At 29.5% G+C, this 21,854-nt stretch overlaps 2 protein-coding genes across 3 annotated transcripts; both read left to right on the top strand.

The window, feature by feature from the left end:
* Window positions 1–179: 179 nt before the first annotated feature.
* LOC140443845 (uncharacterized) lies at window positions 180–20,770 on the top strand. Of its 2 annotated transcripts, XM_072535326.1 has the most exons (3): window positions 191–653; window positions 3,365–3,628; window positions 18,621–20,770. In XM_072535326.1, the coding sequence occupies exons 1-3, from the start codon at window positions 416–418 to the stop codon at window positions 19,733–19,735; spliced, it is 1,617 nt and encodes a 538-aa protein (XP_072391427.1). In that variant the 5' UTR covers window positions 191–415; the 3' UTR covers window positions 19,736–20,770. The 2 variants fall into 2 exon arrangements, with proteins under 2 accessions (XP_072391434.1, XP_072391427.1); XM_072535333.1 differs by lacking the exon at window positions 3,365–3,628 and having other exon boundaries at window positions 180–653.
* On the top strand, window positions 9,158–16,079 carry LOC140442260 (uncharacterized). Its single transcript, XM_072533338.1, has 3 exons — window positions 9,158–9,967; window positions 10,053–12,373; window positions 16,072–16,079. The coding sequence occupies exons 2-3, from the start codon at window positions 10,714–10,716 to the stop codon at window positions 16,077–16,079; spliced, it is 1,668 nt and encodes a 555-aa protein (XP_072389439.1). The 5' UTR covers window positions 9,158–9,967; window positions 10,053–10,713.
* Window positions 20,771–21,854: the final 1,084 nt, after the last annotated feature.

Below are 21,854 nucleotides of genomic sequence, written 5' to 3'. Positions count from 1 at the left end.
TTATATAAGATAGATTATTTTGAACAAGAAATAAACGAACGTTTTTATTATTAATGCTCTAAGAGTGGTAAGTTTAAAATTTAGAATATATAATTTTGTATTAAAATGTTTTCTTATGTACTTTAGTGTGTTGCAGTAATCTTAAAACTAAGTGTATTTACTGTTATAATAGTTTGACAAATAGTTGACATTTTAAAAATTCCTCACTTACTAACTATTCTGATGTTTTGGCAACGCTGTGTGGTTCTGACGTCCTAAATCTTGAATGACGTGCACGCAATTTTATATAAAAATACTATATATTATTTGCTCTGAGGTTAAGTTAATTCTGTTAATTAGTAGCTTTAGCATAAATTAAGTATAAGTCTAATACCATATCATAAAAGTATAAAAATTAAACAAGTTTACATAAATAATGGATGTAAAACAAGAGGTTAGTGAGGAGACTTGTAAATTAGAAATATATTATAATGGAATGGATGATGTTCTTCTACATGGAGTTCAATGTGAAATTAAGGAGAAGGAGGAATCCGATAGAGAAAGTACTCATGACAAATATTGTTTAGACTTAAAGGAATGTCCCATAAATACTAAAATAGAACAAGATGAAAATAAACTTAATCTTTTTGAAGAAAACGAGAAAACTGAAAAAGGTAAGCAGATAAACCTTTCATAATTCCAACTAATATAAATACATATCATCATCATCATCGACATGAGACACATTCTCATGTCTTCATCAATGTTTACAAATTCATTATTTGCTTCAATAACATCGTTTTCTTTTGGTTGTGTGCTTATTTTCATGTACTTCATTAAATAGGTGTTTATTATTAAACCCATTTTGTAACTGATTCTCTTAATGCTACTTATGCCTCTAGTACAATGTTTTCAGTTCTCCCAACAATATTGATATCATCAACATAGGCAAGGATTTGCACTAATTTGTTATAATAAATATTGAACAGTAGATATGAGAGAGTGTCTCTCTAGTGCAGCCTGTTATTTATTTTAAAAGGTTCAGACAGTTCCCACTGGATTCATACTCTACATTCAACTTTTTCAAAAGTTAATTTTCTTAAATTTGTCAACTGATACTCTTTCATTGCTCTGAATATTTATCTTCTATGTACAGAGCCTTAGGTTGTCTTGGAGTTTATAAATATGTGATAAATATCTATGGCATATCCCAGTGTTTTTTCTAAAATTTGTCTCAGGGTTGCAATCTGATGAATTATCAATTGACCACCTCTGAAACCAGCCTGGTATTTTCCTTCTATTCATTCTACATATGGTGCTATATAGCAGCATAGGATTGTGGAAAATATATATGCTGCATTTAGAAGCGTAATTCCTCTGTGATTAGAGCATTCAAAAATAGTTTCTTTTTTTGTGTATGGTGCAAAGTATTCCAATATTTCAGTTACTGGGGAGGGATTTATGTGTCCATTTTTCTTTTATGAGCTGTTTTAGTGCCATTATGGTATTGTGGCCACCCTCTTTATATACACTCACCAGCACAGGCAGCCCTATAATTTCTGATGAAAATGCTCTGATCTTTTGTTTTTTTTTTAGTTCCTTTTACAAATTTGGACTACAGTTTTTAACCAAAAATGTCTTTTAAATTGAAATTTTACAGATATTGTTCTAACATATCAACAATGTTGAAGTTATCATCTTACACTTACTTAGGTATTACCAGGAGGCTGGGCAACTTTCAATTGTTTTTACTATGTCATTGCTGTTTATTAATGTCAAAAGATTTTATTATTATCGTGATTGTGTCAATTACTGGCAATTTCAAGATGTCTTTGAATGCAGAAATTGTTGTATTTATTGTTGTTCTTATTCGGAATGGAAGAACTCAAGTCTATGTAGCATAGGCATAGGCGTTTCACGCAGTACAGTGCAACCTGTCTTTACTCGTTTTTTAGAGACAGGAGTTTACACCCAACATTCTGAAGCAGTTCTGAAAACTCAAAACCAAAATTTCAGGTTATATGTTTTGAAGTGATAAATTTTATTTATCTCAAAAATGATAAAAATTACTAAACATTTATTTATTTAACACCTTTACCTTTACCACCCTTACCACCTTTACCACCCAATAAAAACTGACTTTGACTTTACGAAAACTGCTGTCTTCACCTATAAAGCGCATTTTGAACTGATAGGACACTCTGATCTAAAGATATTGAATTTTTTCAATCGTGTTGATACAAATTTTATTTAAAATAAAATTTATTTCCTGACAGACCCTAATCAACCAGACATCATTTAAATTTTTAGGAAATTCTACATAAAAAGTTATTTGTTTATGTGAAAAATATTCAATTAAGTGGTATTATTTTATTAAAACATATTCCTATAAACAGATAAATTTATTATGGAGTAAATGGAAACGTTTCGGGACCTCAAATTTCTATTCCTTAAACCGGGATATTCATATATCGGTATTCTAATAAACGGGTTCGACTATACCAGAATTATTATACCAAGAAGAATAACTAAACATTGAGAACTTGATATAACTATTGGTGATAAAAATCATATTTATTTTGTATCCAAATTAGAAATTATTACTTATTTGAACAAGACAATATAGTATTGACCAGATAAATCTACAACGAAATATTCATAAGTATGTAAATTTATCTCATTTATTGTGTAATCCCATTGTCTTTATCCAGTCATGTTGTCAAAACTTGATGTATGATTTTAAGTTATTATAATGACTTGAAAAATATTTAGAGTTAAGCACTGAGCTTTGAAAATCAATTATTATAATTACATGGGTCGATTAATTTATAACTTATAAGTTCAGGTTCAACTTCGACTGTAGCAACAATGATGGTGATGTGAAGACTAATGTTAAAACAGTGTATTATTTTAGTTTATTCGTCTTCCGGGTTTGGACCGTGTCATTTGTGAGTGACCCAAAAGTGGGTTCATCTCGACGTTTCGCTACAATTGTATGTAGCTTCTTCAGGAGAACAAAAGAAAAAGAAAACAAAAGACAGGAAGATGGGTAGTTAGCAACGGTAACTCATTTACTCAACGCAACCAGAGGCGAATACTAACTACCAAGATGGGCATTTGGTCACAGTAACTCAACTACTTAACGCAGCCAGAGGTGAAAACCAAATGCCAGGGCAGTGATTAGGGTGTATTATTTTATTTAATTTCTGTGACTGACTTATTGTATATTTTTCTCACTGCCAGAGACTGGTTTAAAAAAATGAGGCATCTTATGACTCTACAAAACAGAAATGCAGATTCCTAATACCCATTCAATATATACTTATTTATATATATTTTTGCACTCATTCTTGTAGTAAATATTTATTTTTTGTTTGGATTTTAGGTTTTACTGAGAAGGAGAACAAAATGAAAAATATCGAAACAGTTTTTGTACATTCATCACATGAACAATACTATACAAATCAGCATGTTGGGAGAAAACCCCCTAATGAATATATAAAAGGTCCGGCTAGACAGGGACCTTACAATTGCGAAATTTGTTTCAAGAAGTTTTCTCAAACATCTACATTGAAAAGACATTTGAGAGGGCACACTGAAGAAAAACCGTTCAAGTGTAAAATTTGTTTTAAAAAATTTATTCAGGCAGGTAATTTGAAAAACCATTTGAGAGTGCACACTGGGGAAAAACCTTACACGTGTGAAATTTGTTGTAAACAGTTTAAACAAACAGGTGCTTTGAAAACACATTTGAAAGTGCACACTGGAGAAAAACTTAACAAGTGTGAAATTTGTTTTAAAAAATTTATTCAAGCAGGTAATTTGAAAAACCATTTGAGAGTGCACACTGGGGAAAAACCTTACAAGTGTGAAATTTGTTTGAACCGGTTTTCTCACACTAGTGCCTTGACACGACATATGCGATTGCATACTGGAGAAAAACTATACAATTGTGAAATTTGTTTAAAAAAATTTATTCAAGTAGGTAATTTGAAAAGCCATATGAGAGTGCACACTGGGGAAAAACCTTACAAGTGTGAAATTTGTTTGAATCAGTTTTCTCACACTAGTGCTTTGACACTGCATATGCGATTGCACACTGGAGAAAAACTATATGAGTGTGAAATTTGTTTTAAGCAGTTTTATCTAATAAGTACTTTGAAAAGACATTTGAGAGTGCACACTGGGGAAAAACCTAACGAGTGTGAAATTTGTTTTAAGAAATTTATTCAAGCAAGTGATTTGAAAACACATTTGATAGTACACACTGGAGAAAAACTATACAAGTGTGAAATTTGCTTTAAGCAGTTTTCTCGGAAAAGTAATTTGAAATCACATTTGACAGTACACATTAAAGAAAAACTATACAAGTGTGAAATTTGTTTTAAGCAGTTTTCTCGGAAAACTAATTTGAAATCGCATTTGACAGTACACACTGGAGAAAAACCATACAAGTGTGAGATTTGTGTTAAGCAGTTTAGCCAAGCATGTTCTTTGAAACAACATTTGAGAGTGCACACTGGAGCAAAGTGAAAGATGTTTTAAACCCGTCTCATAATGAAGATAATATTTGGAGTATTCACTATGGGCACGAATCCATGTGACCTATTGTGGTGCGATTGAAGCACCTGCAGTGGATTTAACGAAATTTTCAACTGGACAATTTATTAATACATTATATGTAAAAATATGTTTCGCAGTGTTTGTTATATTCCATGTTGGCCAAATAGAGGTATAAATATATTGATTATGAATTAAAATGTGATTCAACCTGTTTTTAAAAAAATGAGTAGTTATTATTAAATTGTACAAATACAATTATTTTAACTTTGACAGAATGTGTGTTACAACAATATCTTGTAATTTATATAACATTGGTTTATGATATATTGAACATATTGACTTTTACAAAATCACTTAATCCTTGTGAGTTATACTTTCAAATATTTAAATTCTTTTGTTTTTTCAGATATTTAAAGTATTCGGAAAAACCTTACAAGTGTGAAATTTGTTTGAATCAGTTTTCTCACACTAGTGCTTTGACACTGCATATGCGATTGCACACTGGAAAAAAACTATATAAGTGTGAAATTTGTTTTAAGCAGTTTTATCTAATAAGTACTTTGAAAAGACACTTGAGAGTGCACACTGGGGAAAAACCTAACGAGTGTGAAATTTGTTTTAAGAAATTTATTCAAGCAAGTGATTTGAAAACACATTTGATAGTACCCACTGGAGAAAAACTATACAAGTGTGAAATTTGCTTTAAGCAGTTTTCTCGGAAAAGTAATTTGAAATCACATTTGACAGTACACATTAAAGAAAAACTATACAAGTGTGAAATTTGTTTTAAGCAGTTTTCTCGGAAAACTAATTTGAAATCGCATTTGACAGTACACACTGGAGAAAAACCATACAAGTGTGAGATTTGTGTTAAGCAGTTTAGCCAAGCATGTTCTTTGAAACAACATTTGAGAGTGCACACTGGAGCAAAGTGAAAGATGTTTTAAACCCGTCTCATAATGAAGATAATATTTGGAGTATTCGCTATGGGCACGAATCCATGTGACCTATTGTGGTGCGATTGAAGCACCTGCAGTGGATTTAACGAAATTTTCAACTGGACAATTTATTAATACATTATATGTAAAAATATGTTTCGCAGTGTTTGTTATATTCCATGTTGGCCAAATAGAGGTATAAATATATTGATTATGAATTAAAATGTGATTCAACCTGTTTTTAAAAAAATGAGTAGTTATTATTAAATTGTACAAATACAATTATTTTAACTTTGACAGAATGTGTGTTACAACAATATCTTGTAATTTATATAACATTGGTTTATGATATATTGAATATATTGACTTTTACAAAATCACTTAATCCTTGTGAGTTATACTTTCAAATATTTAAATTCTTTTGTTTTTTCAGATATTTAAAGTATTCGGAAAAACCGTACAAGTGTGAAATTTCTTTAAGCAATTTTCTCTAACTAGTACTTTGAAGGAGTTTTTTTTTGGCGTTCACATTGGGGAAACACCTTCTTCTTCTGCTTAGCCTTCTGTCGTTTAATTTTGGACATACTCATCTCCCATTCTTTCCATCGCTCTGTATCCTGAGCAACATATGTACTTCAAATTTGTTCTGGCTATTCTTTTTATATTGATATTTGATTGAATGCTCGAATAAATGAACTGTGATCAAATAAAAGACAGATATCGAGCACAGTTTAATAATTAAATCTTGCCCAAGTACTTTCGCTTCCTAGATCATCTTCAGGGGCACTACACAAGGACAAACAGTTTAAAAATTAAAAAAAAAATAGTCGAAGTTACATTATGGTTGGCATCAGGAGAGAGAAATTATTCTCTCTCAGTCCTCATTCTTCTCAGCACCTCGTTGGTCACGTGAAAACCAAATTTTCAGCGTCCTTCGAAAAACACACATTTCAAAGGCTTCTATAAACCTCATACTTATAATTCCGAGAGTCCATGTTTCCACTCCGTATAGCAATAAGGAATAAATGAATGTTTTTACAAATTAATATCGGATATCCAACGAACGTTAAGACGTAAGCTTAACGATGGACCTTAAAATAAACAGAGATAAAACGAGAATCATGATAATTGACAGAGCTAACAACAATCAAAATCATCTGGTCATGATAAACAATATCGCTGTTGTAGATAAATTTGTGTAACTGGGCTCATTAATAACCAACAAAGGAGGCTGTACTGAAGAAATAAAGCGGCAGTCAGCAATCGCAAAAAGCGCTATGGCAAAATTAACAAAAATTTGGAAAAGCCATGAAATAACTACCGATACAAAAATGAGACTAGTAAGAAGTCTAGTTCTAGTTTTTCCAGTTTTTACTTATGCATCGGAATGCTGGACCCTTACTGAGAAAAACAAAAAGAACATAGATGTATTTGAGATGTACTGCTGGAGACGAATGCTGAGAATACCATGGGTGGCCCGAAGAACAAATGAATCCACACTGGACCAGCTAAACATAAAGAAAAGACTAAGAACACAAATATCAGAACAAATAATAAGATATTTTGGACATGTCCTTCAAAGAAATGGTCTTGAAAAACTTACCATCCAGGGAAAAGTAGAATTCAAAAGAAATAGAGGTAGATCTCCCACACGATACACGGATCATATTGTTGCTAACATTGGCGCTCCATTGTCAGAATGTGCTAGAATGGCAGAAGATAGAAAAACGTGGAGGAACATTGGGAAATTTAGCTAATAGCTTCATGATATCACGATACCTGCATCAGGTTAACGACTAAGAAGAAGATGATCCAACGATAATATAGTGTTTATTAGGTATATTTAATACATTCATTAATGTTTACACTTATATTGAGTTATTGCATTTAAATTACTTAACTTTGGTTTATACTTATTTATCCTTGGCTTGTTCTTGATTTTGTAGCCATAGGATAAGTGGGTTTAAATGATTGTCCTTAAAATACCTAGTTTAAATTGACAGTCCTAGATTTTTCATCTCAGATGAAAATATCCAATGGGGTATTTGGGTTTTAATACCTTGGTTTAATATACCTAAAATAATTATTGAGAAAATGGTTCCGTTATATGAGGCACAAATCGTATCAATCGTAAAGGTGCAAAAATCTAAATCCTGTATCAAAATCACCTTCAAGCCCCATGACCCCCCCCCCCCAGGGGACAGGTGCAGGTTAAAACTCAACTCTCTCTTAAAAACTAAGTTTTTATATCAGATAACACTTCTTGGATCACCTAAACATATTATACCACTTGACATCTGCTATATGAACATGGATATTGTATTCCTCATACCGCCATAGAGGCTACGGTTTGTTAATAATGTTATTATTTATATTTTAACCAAATTATATGATATTCAAATAATTGAATGAATTATTATGTTTGCTCCTAACGCCACCTGTTGACGTATTAACAAAGCATACGTTGTTTACTTCTGACGTTCTCACATACCTGTCAGATGCAAACAAAATATTAAATTATAATAAAATATAAATACTTAAAAAATATCATTTGATAGTACGTTTAATTATTATATAAACTAAATATGTTTAAAAATATTAATTGTATTTATATGAAATTATTTTAAAACGAGAATTATTATAAAAATTAACACAGATGATTAAGTTTTGTTATTAATCGGATGACATTTATAACTTGTAAACTTTGACAATATTTGCGAATCGAATCTTTTATTGACAAATATTCTTATAATTTTTTACTTCTCAATAAATATCTATTTTTTTTGCATTTAACATGCAGTTTTTAATTTATACCTGCTCAGAATATTCTCACTGACACGGATCCACGGAAGAGTGCTGATAACCCTCAGTCGCTCTGGCCGTGGTAGCGAACGATCGTAGGACTCTGTTGCTCCATCTGTGAACACAAATTAACAAATGCAGGCAAAGAGAAAGTAAACAGAAAGTGGCTGGAACAGGCCCGAAGTTGCCAGTTCTTCCCTCAGATTCCCTCTCTGAGATGTATCTCTGGCTCGAAGTGTCGGAAGGTGAAGTAAGACAGATGCAACTGGGTTGTCTGGAGGTTACGCAACTTGCTTGTTCCCTTGCCGTCTCCACTCAAGATACCCAATACGAGAGTTTGAATTTCGGAACAAAGTTCAGAAACTCGTCTTTCGTATGTGTAGGGTCATGTGTTCAACAATGAACCATCCAAAATTTAAAATTGTCTAGATCAGTCACCTTTTAACATATATATATATATATATATATATATATATATATATATATATATATATATATATATATATATATATATAAACTAAGGTACACTCGAAGAGTGGTGGGTTTATCGGTCAAAGTGGAGAAATAAAAGACAAAGACGATGGCTACTTCATCTATTTATTGAAGACGTTTCGCTTTCTGCTCAGAAAGCATCATCAGTTCATCTAAAAAGAACAATATGAAACCAAACATCCATAGAGAAGTTATAACCAAAGTGTGTTACCTTACAAAGACATGTAGCAGTCAGTGATGTAAAAAATATGAAAAAGCTTACAAAGCTGGACATTCATATATATATATATATATATATATATATATATATATATATATATATATATATATATATATATATATATATATATATATATATATATATTGTGACAATTGGGGTTTATAGAAAATAATTTATAAGTTATATACTACATAATATTAGATATAAAAAAGTATTTGATTATTTTAAGAAGTTATATACTAGAGAATTTAATAAAAATATATTTATGTGAGGGCATTTTTAATAAATTAGCATATAAAAATTATAAAAAGTTGTATTTTAATATTGTAAATATATATATAAGTGAGCCATGTGCTTAGGCAACCAAAAATACTCTCGGAGATTGACAGATATTTATACTCTGAAGTGACGTTTAAGAATATTTACGAATATAAGTAGGTTATAATAATATATTGTTTGAAATGTGTATTTTATTAAATTAGAATGTTAAGTTACTAATTTAATTATATATTCTGATCTGAAAAGCCTAAATGTAAACAAAATTATTAATAGAAAAGAATGGAATTCTCTGGATCTCCGGAGATGGCCATGTTTGCGAAATGGTTTGTTCCAGAAAATTCAGACATGTATTAAATAGATCTAAATAGAACATGATATCTTACGAGATGGTTCTAGAAATCCAAAACATATAAATACCCGTGATTTGGATTCAAGATGGCAGTTTTTTGAAAGTTTTTAGTCAGAAAAGTTTTAGATAGTGCAGTCAGAAGAGTTTTAAGAAGTTTTTAGGTCAGTTTTGGAAGTTTTTAGTCAGAAGTCAAGCAGTTTATTATGAAAGTTAGTTGGAGTCAGTGAATCAAGTACAAATAGTCAAAATGTTTAATATAGTGAGTTAAATGAAGATTAAAAATTATGCATATAATTTAATGCACATTTATAATTATACACAAATAATTATTGAAGATAAAAAAAGGTATATTGGAAGAAATTAAATTATATTATGGTTGGAGATTAGTATAAATCAACTTATAATAATTGGATATTGGTATATTGAAAAGAAGAATAAATATAAATGCTGTTTGCTGGTTTGGTTGGTAGTGTATAGATGCTGGTGAAGAAAAATATATCTTAAATTGGTAGAAGCTGATAATTGGAAAAAGAAATTTCACAAAAACAAGGATAACCGAAGTACGAAGACTTTCAGTGGTGACTAGAATATAAATATATATAGTGGAAAACAGTTCATTTAGGCATTCAGTGAAAGAAAGGTACAAAATTTTGTTAATATAATTTAGTTAATGTCATAACAATTTCAATTTTGAAGATAGTTTGTTTAAATTTTAGATTGTCTATAGAATTTAATTAGTTTTATAAGAATATCAGTTTAAAGATAGTTTATTTTAAATTTACATTGACTAGGTTAGATATATATGTGTGTTTCATAATAGTTATAATAAAGATAATTTAAAAAAGTACTTACAAGCTAATTCTTTGAGAACCGCGATAAAAACCCTATATATTATATTATTAAAAATACTCATTGCTCATCATTCTAACAAAAAACACATCATAACAACTTGGCACCCAACGCGGTGGCTCTCTATTTAAAAGAATTAGTTTGGGAAGATAAGTGCTCTCATATAATTAAATTAATTATCAGTAGAAAGAAAAAATTATAGATTTTATTTTTAATTATATTTGAACAAGTAAAGTCTCAAAATGTCTCAAGGAAAGAAAGGTACAAGAAGCAAAAAGAATGAAGAAGATCTGGAAGTAGAAACACAACCTATACAAGAGAAGAGTTTAGTTCAAGCTCCACAAGATACTGCAGAAATGAATCCAGAAAGAGAGGAAAATGTCAATATGGCAGCTTTGATGTCATTATTGATGCAGATGAACAAGACAATGGAAGAGAATACGAAAAAAATAGAACACAAAATGGAACAGAATTCACAAGAAGTCAAAGAAGACATGAAAAAAATGGAACAGAAAATGGAAGAGAATTCAAAAGAAATCAAAGAAGACATAAAAAAATTGGAAGAGAATTCAAAAGAAGTCAAAGAAGACATGAAAAGAATGGAACAGAAATTGGAAGAGAATTATAGAAAATTAGAAAAGAAAATAGAAGATAATAATAATAAAATTGTAAAACAAATGGATAAAAAACTTGAAGCTGCAGAGAGAAAAGTAGCAAATGAAATAAAAAGTATACGGAATGACTACAAGAAAAGGATAGACATTGAGAGGACAGAAGTAAAGAGGATTATTCAAGATAATAAGATAGATATAGAACAGAAAATAGAGTTACAAAAATGTAACTTAGAAGTAAAAATTAACGAAGACAGGAGAAACACAGAAGAAAAATTAGACGATATACAACAAAATATCCAAATAAATTGTAATCAAATAAGAAATGTGGAACAGAGAATAGATGATATTTCACAAATGAGAGACATAGGGAGACCTTACTTAAATTTAACAAATGAGACTGGGATTAAATTCTCTGGTAATATAAAAAATTTGCATCCTAGAGTATACATAAATAGTTTAAAACATAAATTAAGATTTGTGAATAATATTAATGATATTAAAGATTATATTAGAATGACATTAAATGACAATGCAGCAACTTGGTTTGCTAGTATTGAAAATGATTTAGATAACTTTCAAACATTTGAAAATAAATTTTTAAATTATTATTGGGGTGAATTAGAGCAAGCCAAGTTTAGAGAAATTCTATATTTTGGAAAGTATAATCAAAATTTAAAATCAAATATGGTAGATTATGCATTGAAATTGATAACAGTTGCAAAATATTTAGAACCACCACTTAGAGAGGATGAAACGGTCTTAAATGTATCTAGACATTTTGATGCTGATGTTGTGCAAACCGTAACTGTACAAAATATTCAAACAATAGATAGTTTTATTAATTTTATTCAAAGAATACAAAGAGGTAATATGACAAGTAATAATAATAACAACAGAAAAAACAATAATAACTTTCAATATAATAAAAATGATATTCAACAATATAGACAATCATATAACATTAATACTAGGTATGGTAATAATTTACAAAATTTTAATAATAATAACAGTAATCCAAATAGACAGAACTTTAATAATAATACTAGTTATAATAGACAAAATTTTAATAATAATACTAATTATAATAGACAACATTTTAATGACAGTACTAATAATAATAGACAAGATTTTAACAATAGAAGAAATACAGAGCGACCTAACTATAACAGACAGGTAAATTGTGTTCGAAGGAATAGGAGCTGCGAAGACAGGGAACGAAATCGTACAAGGCAAGAAAATGTGAGTAGAAGTCATAGTAGGGAAAGACATAGTACATCAGATCCAAGTGGTCAGATACAATCTGACAATTCTAATAATCAAAATTTTGTGCAGTAAACTTTCTGAATTACAAGTTAGGCCATTGCTATTATGAAAAACCTTCTGAATTTATTTCTTTAGATGAAGAGAAAATTATTGAATCTATTAATTTAATTTATATAAATGCTTTGGCCAAAAATAAAATGATTAAAATTATGATAGATACTGGTTCAGAAAGTACATTAGTCTCGGAGAATTTTATTTTTAATACATTAAAACTATCAGATATAATAAAGATTCCAAAAATTAAAATTATTGGTGCAAATAATAAGAAGTTGGGTGAAATTGATAAACTAGCCAATTTTAAAATTAATATTCTTAATAAAGAAATTAATATGCAAGGATTTATTGTCAAGGATTTATGTGTTGATATATTAATGGGAAATGATGAATTGGAAAAGAAGAAAGTAAAGATAGATTTTGAAAAAAAAATGGTAACTTTGGAAGGGCAAATAATTAAATTTATGCAGAAAGATGAGGTGGAAGAAGGAATAAGAGTTGATAGGATATTATTAAAAGAAAATAATGATGTTTATGAAGAAGAAATGTATTTTGATGATAGGGAAATGTCCCAAAAGAATGTAAAGAATAATGGTAGTGAATATTTAAGGAATGGAAATTTTAAGCAGATGGATGCCTACGAGGCGGAGTGCGTAAAATTGGAAGCAAGGAATAATGAGTACATATTGAAGAATAATGTGATTTGTAAAGAAGAAGATATGATGAAAGTTTTAAATTGCCCTGAAGAATATAAATCAATAGTCATTTCCATATTGCAGCAACACAAGGGACTTGTCAATAAAGAAAATAGAATTGCACAAAATTATATCCATAGTATAAAAGTTAAAGAAGAAAAAGATTTTAAAACAAAATCATACCCAATACCATATAAATACAGAGAAGAAGTAAACAAAACAATTAATAATATGTTAGAAGATGGGATCATTGAGAAGGCAGACACACGTTTTATTAACCCCATAGTAGTAGTACGAAAAAGATCAGGTGAAATCAGGTTATGTTTGGATGCAAGGAATATTAACAAGATTACTGAAAAGCAATTTGAAGCACCAATGAGTATAGATGGAATATTAGGAAGAATTACAGGAATGTCATTTTTCACTAAAATTGATTTACAGCATAGCTTTTGGTTAATACCTCTAGAAAGAAAAAGTAGACAGTATACAGGATTTCAGATAGATGGAGTAGTATATCAATTCAAAGTAGTACCATTTGGACTTCAATCATCTTGCAGTGCTCTATGTAGATGTCTTCATGATATTTTGGATCAATATGAACATTTTGTAATTCACTACATTGATGATATATTAATTTTTTCTAAAACGGCTGAAGATCATGAGAAACACCTAAAAATTATAATAAATAGATTAGACAAAGTTGGACTAAAAATAAATCAAGAAAAATGTACATTTTTTCAAAAAGAAGTCATATATCTAGGTTATAAACTTAACACTAAGGGAATCGAAATGGATCCAGAACGGACACAAGTCATTCAGGAATATAAAACACCACACAATTTAAGAACTTTAAGAGGATTTATTGGAATAATTAATTATTATAAAAGGATGATACCAGATCTAAGTATAAAAGAAATTCCATTACTTGAACTACTGAGAAAAGGTGTAAAATGGAGATGGGATCAGAGAAGAGAACTAGCATTCCAAGAAATTAAAAACATTTTTCTGTCAAATTTGAAAATATACTATCCTGACTACACACAGCCATTCATATTAAGAACAGATGCATCAATAGAGAGATTATCAGGGGTATTATTACAAATACATGATGGGGTCGAATACCCAATACAATTCATTTCAAGAATTACAAAGCCACATGAAAAGGGTTACTCAGTTTCAGAATTAGAACTAGCAAGTATAATACACTGTGTCACAAAATTAAGATTTTATTTGTTGGGTAATGAATTTACAATAGAAACAGATCACCAAGCTTTAACGTCTATATTAAATAACAAATATGGAAACAGTAGAATACATCGGTGGAGTCTAATACTTAGTGAATACTGCTTTGAAATCAAATACATTTCTGGAAAATCCAATATAGTGGCAGATGCTTTATCAAGGTTAGAAAATACACCACAAAAAGGGCAGCGAACAATAAAAATTGGATTAAATCAATTAGTAGACAGTACTGGATTATATTCTAGAGAGGAAATTATAAGAGATCAGATCAATTTGAGTGAAAAACAAAAAGTCCTTAAGAAAGATGGAGTTTATTATAAAATAATAAATGGCATAGAAGTATATGTAATAACTAGAACTTTAGCAAAGAAAATATTGAAAAATTTACATAACAATTATATGCATATTGGTTCAAGAAAGCTATGGATGCTATTTAGGGACAATTATTTTGCAAAGAATGACATAAGTATAGCAAAAGAAATTACTACCCAATGCCCAATATGTCAACTAAACAAAGAAAAGAATTTCAAAAACCAGAACACATATAAATCTAATGTTGTATATGAAAAACTAAATACAGTTTCCATGGATTTTCTTTCAAATTTAGTTCTCAGTCCAACAGGAAAAAAGCATATACTAGTGATAGTTGATTTATATACAAAATTTATTAAACTATATCCCTGCTCTAGAACAAATGTTAAAACATTAAAATTATATATTAATCAATTTTTCGAAGAAATAGGACCATTTAGAAATTGCATAATAGATAATGCTACATATTTTAACAACCAAAAATTTCGGACATTTTGTGAGAAAAAGGGAATCAACATTCATTTTACAAGTATCAGACATCCTCAGGCAAATCCTGCAGAAAGATATATTAAAGAAGTTATAAAATATTTAAGGATACTGTGCCAAAATCAACACGAAACTTGGCAGCAACATATACCACAAGTAGAGTATTTTTTAAATAATACACATAATTTGAATACAGAGGAAGTACCAGAATATTTAATGTTTGGCCATATAGGAAACAGAAAGTGGATTAGTGAATATAATCAGGATATGTTAGAACAAGTAATGCAGAAAGTGAATAACCGAATTAGGAGGAAAGCTGAAAAATATATCAGAAGACAAAATCGAAATATAAAAAAACCAATCACATTTCAAAAAGGAGACCAAGTGTTAATTCGTTCACTTAGAAAAAGTAATGTTAAAGAAAACCGTTGTAAGAAATTACAACCAATGTTTGAAGGTCCATATACAATTGAAAATCAGAATGGACTAAATAGTTATGTGTTAATAGATGCAGAGAACAGACTAAGAGGCATATTTCATATCAACGACATTTTTCAATATCATGAAGAGATTGAATAATGATTTCTATACCTTTAACACAAATATAATAACACTAATAACTTACTGATATATCCATTTTATTCAATAGACTTGATTTGTTAAATGGTAGATGGTAGATTTCATTATTTTGAATCAATTTGACATCATACTTGTTGAATTTTGTATATATGGAAATTAATTTGTACCCTAAAAATCATAATTTGGGGTTAGACACAAATTGATACTATAATTGCTATAAAAATGTCTTTCTAATATAATAAAGTAAAAAAAAAAAAAAAAACTTAAAAAAACTTACCAATTTATATTGATGAAGTTATTTTGAATGGAAATAATTCCTAAAATTTGTCTATAAATAAACATAACACAATAATAGATGATTAGAGTATGTTTATTTTCTCCGTAGTTTCCATTGCTTCATTTGACATGACAGTTGACCATAGAATAGCCGAACTGTAATCCGTTGTTCTCTGTTTTGACATAGACAGCGAACAGGGATGTATTTAACACATTTTAAATAAAAAAAAAAAAAAAAAAATTGAATTATTAATTTATTAAATTTAATAAGGTATGAGAAAATTAATATTTAAAGAAATAATAAGTAAATTATTTATTTTAAATATTATTTTTGGGGTATTGTGACAATTGGGGTTTATAGAAAATAATTTATAAGTTATATACTACATAATATTAGATATAAAAAAGTATTTGATTATTTTAAGAAGTTATATACTAGAGAATTTAATAAAAATATATTTATGTGAGGGCATTTTTAATAAATTAGCATATAAAAATTATAAAAAGTTGTATTTTAATATTGTAAATATATATATAAGTGAGCCATGTGCTTAGGCAACCAAAAATACTCTCGGAGATTGACAGATATTTATACTCTGAAGTGACGTTTAAGAATATTTACGAATATAAGTAGGTTATAATAATATATTGTTTGAAATGTGTATTTTATTAAATTAGAATGTTAAGTTACTAATTTAATTATATATTCTGATCTGAAAAGCCTAAATGTAAACAAAATTATTAATAGAAAAGAATGGAATTCTCTGGATCTCCGGAGATGGCCATGTTTGCGAAATGGTTTGTTCCAGAAAATTCAGACATGTATTAAATAGATCTAAATAGAACATGATATCTTACGAGATGGTTCTAGAAATCCAAAACATATAAATACCCGTGATTTGGATTCAAGATGGCAGTTTTTTGAAAGTTTTTAGTCAGAAAAGTTTTAGATAGTGCAGTCAGAAGAGTTTTAAGAAGTTTTTAGGTCAGTTTTGGAAGTTTTTAGTCAGAAGTCAAGCAGTTTATTATGAAAGTTAGTTGGAGTCAGTGAATCAAGTACAAATAGTCAAAATGTTTAATATAGTGAGTTAAATGAAGATTAAAAATTATGCATATAATTTAATGCACATTTATAATTATACACAAATAATTATTGAAGATAAAAAAAGGTATATTGGAAGAAATTAAATTATATTATGGTTGGAGATTAGTATAAATCAACTTATAATAATTGGATATTGGTATATTGAAAAGAAGAATAAATATAAATGCTGTTTGCTGGTTTGGTTGGTAGTGTATAGATGCTGGTGAAGAAAAATATATCTTAAATTGGTAGAAGCTGATAATTGGAAAAAGAAATTTCACAAAAACAAGGATAACCGAAGTACGAAGACTTTCAGTGGTGACTAGAATATAAATATATATAGTGGAAAACAGTTCATTTAGGCATTCAGTGAAAGAAAGGTACAAAATTTTGTTAATATAATTTAGTTAATGTCATAACAATTTCAATTTTGAAGATAGTTTGTTTAAATTTTAGATTGTCTATAGAATTTAATTAGTTTTATAAGAATATCAGTTTAAAGATAGTTTATTTTAAATTTACATTGACTAGGTTAGATATATATGTGTGTTTCATAATAGTTATAATAAAGATAATTTAAAAAAGTACTTACAAGCTAATTCTTTGAGAACCGCGATAAAAACCCTATATATTATATTATTAAAAATACTCATTGCTCATCATTCTAACAAAAAACACATCATAACAATATATATATATATATTTAGGGATTCTACGGTATTCACAGCCTTCCCTCGCTCAACCGTTTCCATCTCTCTCTGTTGTTCCATTCTCCATCGCTTAGGCCCCTCTTACTCATGTCGTCGTCCTCCAGGATTTTCGGGGTTGTCCTCTTTTCCTCCTTCCTATGGGGCTCCATTCGGTTATTCTCTTTATCCATCTGCTGTCGCTAGTTCTTCTTACATGTCCATACCACTTTAGTCCTTTTTGTTCTATATATGTTAGTATGTCTGTTTCTATTGATGTTCTTTGCTTTATTTCGTCATTACTTCTCCTATCCATTCTTGTTAGTCTGCAGCATCTTCGCAGGCATTCCATCTCTGTTGCTACTATCTTACTGCTGTTTTTCTTGTTTATGATCCAATTTTCAGCCCCGTATGTCATAATACTTCGCACTAATGTTTTATAAATCTTGGTATTTGTCTTCATATTTAGGTGTCTATCCCACCATACTGAGTTAAGTTGTCGGATTTCTGTTCTTCTTTGTCCTAATCTTTGTGTAATTTCTTCTTCTGTCGTTGCCTTTTTCGTGATTATAAACCCCAGGTATTTGAATTTATCCTTTTCTTTGATTGTTACGTTGTCATCAATCTGTAGATCTTCTATGTCTTCTTCACTTGTAGATAGGTACTCTGAAATGTATATGAAATTGTTTAGAAGTATGTGGTCTATTAATTCTGTTAAAATGCTTTTATTATTAAAATTTCCAAATTAAGTACCCTTCCCAATAGCCACCAATTTGTAAATATTGTTATTTATTTAGTGTGTGCATTGTTTTTTCATGCAGAATATCTTTTTTATATATATTTTGGTTTTTGTTTTAGGATTACCTCAAGAGAAAGGAACTTTGGAAACTATGTACAGACCTAAGAGTCAACCTGAGGCAAGTAATTTGGAAAACCATATACGATTACATACTGGAGAAAAACCTTACAAGTGTGAAATTTGTTTTAAGCAGTTGAGTACTGCGGGTAATTTGAAAGCACATTTGAGAGTACACACTGGAGAAAAACCATACAAGTGTGACATTTGTGACAAACTGTTTAACCGCGCATATCATTGGAAACGACATTTGATCATACACACTGGAGAAAAACCATACAAGTGTGAAATTTGTTTTAAACAGTTTAGAGTCGCAGGTAATTTGACAACACATTTGAGAATGCACACTGGAGAAAAACCGTACAAGTGTGAAATTTGTTTCAAGCAGCTTTCTAGGGCAGATGGATTTAAAGAACATATGAGATTGCACACTGGAGAAAAACCATATAAGTGTAAAATTTGTTTTAAGCAGTTTTCTAGAGCAGATAATTGTAAAGAACATATGAGATTGCACACTGGGGAAAAACCATACAAATGTGAAATTTGTTTTAAGCCGTTTTCCCACTCGAGCCATTTAAAGCGACATATGAGTTTGCACACTATAGAAAAACCATACAAGTGTGAAATTTGTTTCAAGCAGCTTTCTAGAGCAGATAATTGTAAAGAACATATGAGATTGCACACTGGAGAAAAACCATACAAGTGCGAAATTTGTTTTAAGCAGTTTAGTCAAGTTCACATTCTTAAACGACATATGAGATCGCACACTGGAGAAACCCCATACAAGTGTAAAATTTGTTTTAAGCAGTTTTCTAGGGCAGATAATTGTAAAGAACATATGAGATTACACACTGGAGAAAAACCATACAAGTGCGAAATTTGTTTTAAGCAGTTTAGTCAAGTTCACATTCTTAAACGACATATGAGATCGCACACTGGAGAAACCCCATACAAGTGTGAAATTTGTTTCAAGCAGCTTTCTAGGGCAGATGGATTTAAAGAACATATGAGATTGCACACTGGAGAAAAACCATATAAGTGTAAAATTTGTTTTAAGCAGTTTACCAGCAAAACTTGTTTAAATCAACACATGAAAATTCATGGAGAAAAATCTTAAAATGTGAAATGTGAGATTTTTAAGAGGTTTTGTAAAGTGGATACTATAGGAGACAACATTTGAGATTGCACACTGGAGAAAAGTGTGATGTTTGTTGTAAGCAGTTTTCTTGCACATATTGTTTAAAGAAACATTTGAAAATGCATACTTTGAAAAAATATGAAATTTATTTGAAGCTGTTTTCGGTTGAGTTTACTGAAAGTACAAGCTAATTATAGCCGCAAATGTCAAACATGGAATAAAAAATTTCGGTTTAGCAGTGTTGGCATGTTTTATAATGTAGATGCTGTATGCTTCAAACATAAAAAGAAAAAGTTTTAGAAAAGTACAGCTTGTTTATATTATGTTATGAATTCTGCAATTTTTGATTTATATAAAACAACATTGAGTAAATATTTGTTTCTTTGGAAATTACTTGCAGTTAATTATTAGAATTTTTTTGACAATTACACTTTGATAGATTAGGGAATAGATTTGGCAATCGTCAAATCCAAATCAGCAGTTGACAGATTGCAATAGATGCTTGCAATTAATCTCGGGAGAGACAAATATTTACTCGTTATTGTTTCATATAAATTAAAAATTGCAGAATTCATAAAATAGTATAATCGATATGTAATTTTTAAAAGCTTTCTCTCTTTATATTTGAAGCATACAATAGATGCATTCTAAAAACATCCCAAATCCCAACACTGCCAAACTGAAATATTTTAATTCTTGGTTGACATTTACGGCTATATTCAACTTGTACTTTCGGTAAACTCAACCCTGTTTCCATATAAAATTATTAGGAAGATCTTATGCAACATAGAAATGTTCAGAGAATTGAGGAAAATCAATGATCCAAGGTTAATCGTTTTTCATTCCTGAACGCGACCAGGTTCATGCGATTCAATTACACAATTACCCAAAACATTGTATTAATAGTTCATCCATGATTTAATCCCGATTTACCAAGTTTAAAGGGTTTTAAAAAACATTTCAAACTCAGTAAAATTTGTAATATGAAAACAATAAATACATTTCAGCAGTAAACGTATTTCATTAGATACCTCAAAGCTATTATACCAAATCATGTGAATTATTAAAATACCCGAGAAATCTTAAAATTTGTATTGGCAAGTATGGCGAACAAAAATTGTAGGCTGTTTAGTAATAAGACTGCATACCAGGTTAAGAGACAGGCACAGTGGTTTCAACTAAAGCATTTAACGGATGGATAGCGTTAGAATAAATTATATAAAACGGTTATATTAAGCGTGTTATGCATTTTTTAGTATGGAATACATAGTATATGTGACACAAAAGAGAAAATTTTAAAAATTAAGTGAAGTTGTGGATACATCTAGTAATTAATGAAAGGCATTTTTATTAATATTTGTTTACTGAAGTACAAAGAATCATTAAAGCATACAACATTTCTGTGAGGCATTCACACATTGGGTTGACACAGGCACTGATTTACTGAGATCCTCTTAAAGTTATTGTCCATATTACATTTATAGTATCCAATAGATGTGGTTAGCTTAAGGAAAGCTCTAGGTCAAAGTGAATGCATAGTAAGCTGAGAAGCTCAGCTTTCCTAAGATGGAGTCTGTGCTGAACTTTAATCTATTTTATCTCGTTATCAATTGTTGTTGCAGCCTTTTTAGATTAGATCACATATTTTTTTGTAGTACCGTTCGCGTCATAAAAAACTGGTACAACTCTTATAACGAAAAACCGTGTTTTTTAAGTTGTGTACGTTGGTCTTGTCACATGTGTCATTCTAATTTCTAGGGCACTGTTGCCAGTTCAACGAAAATATTATATGAAACCAGCTAAAAGTAGGGCTGTGCGACAGATCGCCAGTTTTGAGTATACTAAAAACTAAAACATTATCGATCATTCTCTATCAGTCAGTCACATTTATTTAAACATGCATCCTAAAAAATTCTCCTATTACTATTGTAATTTTCCATAATCTTAATTAAGTATCCACACATTGATTTGTGTTTTATTATAATTTATGAAAATATTTCAATTTAAAAATAATGATAGATAATCAACATAACTTTAAATTATTATAATAAAACATTACAGTGAGATATTGGATTGTAACTGTCATGTTTTGAAAAGC

The sequence above is a fragment of the Diabrotica undecimpunctata genome, chromosome 1, assembly GCF_040954645.1.
Source record: "Diabrotica undecimpunctata isolate CICGRU chromosome 1, icDiaUnde3, whole genome shotgun sequence".
NCBI classification, from domain to species: domain Eukaryota; kingdom Metazoa; phylum Arthropoda; class Insecta; order Coleoptera; family Chrysomelidae; genus Diabrotica; species Diabrotica undecimpunctata.
This window is presented reverse-complemented; position numbering and strand designations above follow the sequence as displayed.

Coding starts and splice junctions, on each gene's coding strand:
- LOC140443845 (XM_072535326.1), top strand. CDS start 416: ATGGATGTAAAACAAGAGGTTAGTGAGGAGACTTGTAAATTAGAAATA. Junction 654..3,364: donor AAACGAGAAAACTGAAAAAG/GTAAGCAGATAA, acceptor TTTGGATTTTAG/GTTTTACTGAGAAGGAGAAC. Junction 3,629..18,620: donor TAAAAAATTTATTCAGGCAG/GTAATTTGAAAA, acceptor TTTTTGTTTTAG/GATTACCTCAAGAGAAAGGA.
- LOC140442260 (XM_072533338.1), top strand. CDS start 10,714: ATGTCTCAAGGAAAGAAAGGTACAAGAAGCAAAAAGAATGAAGAAGAT.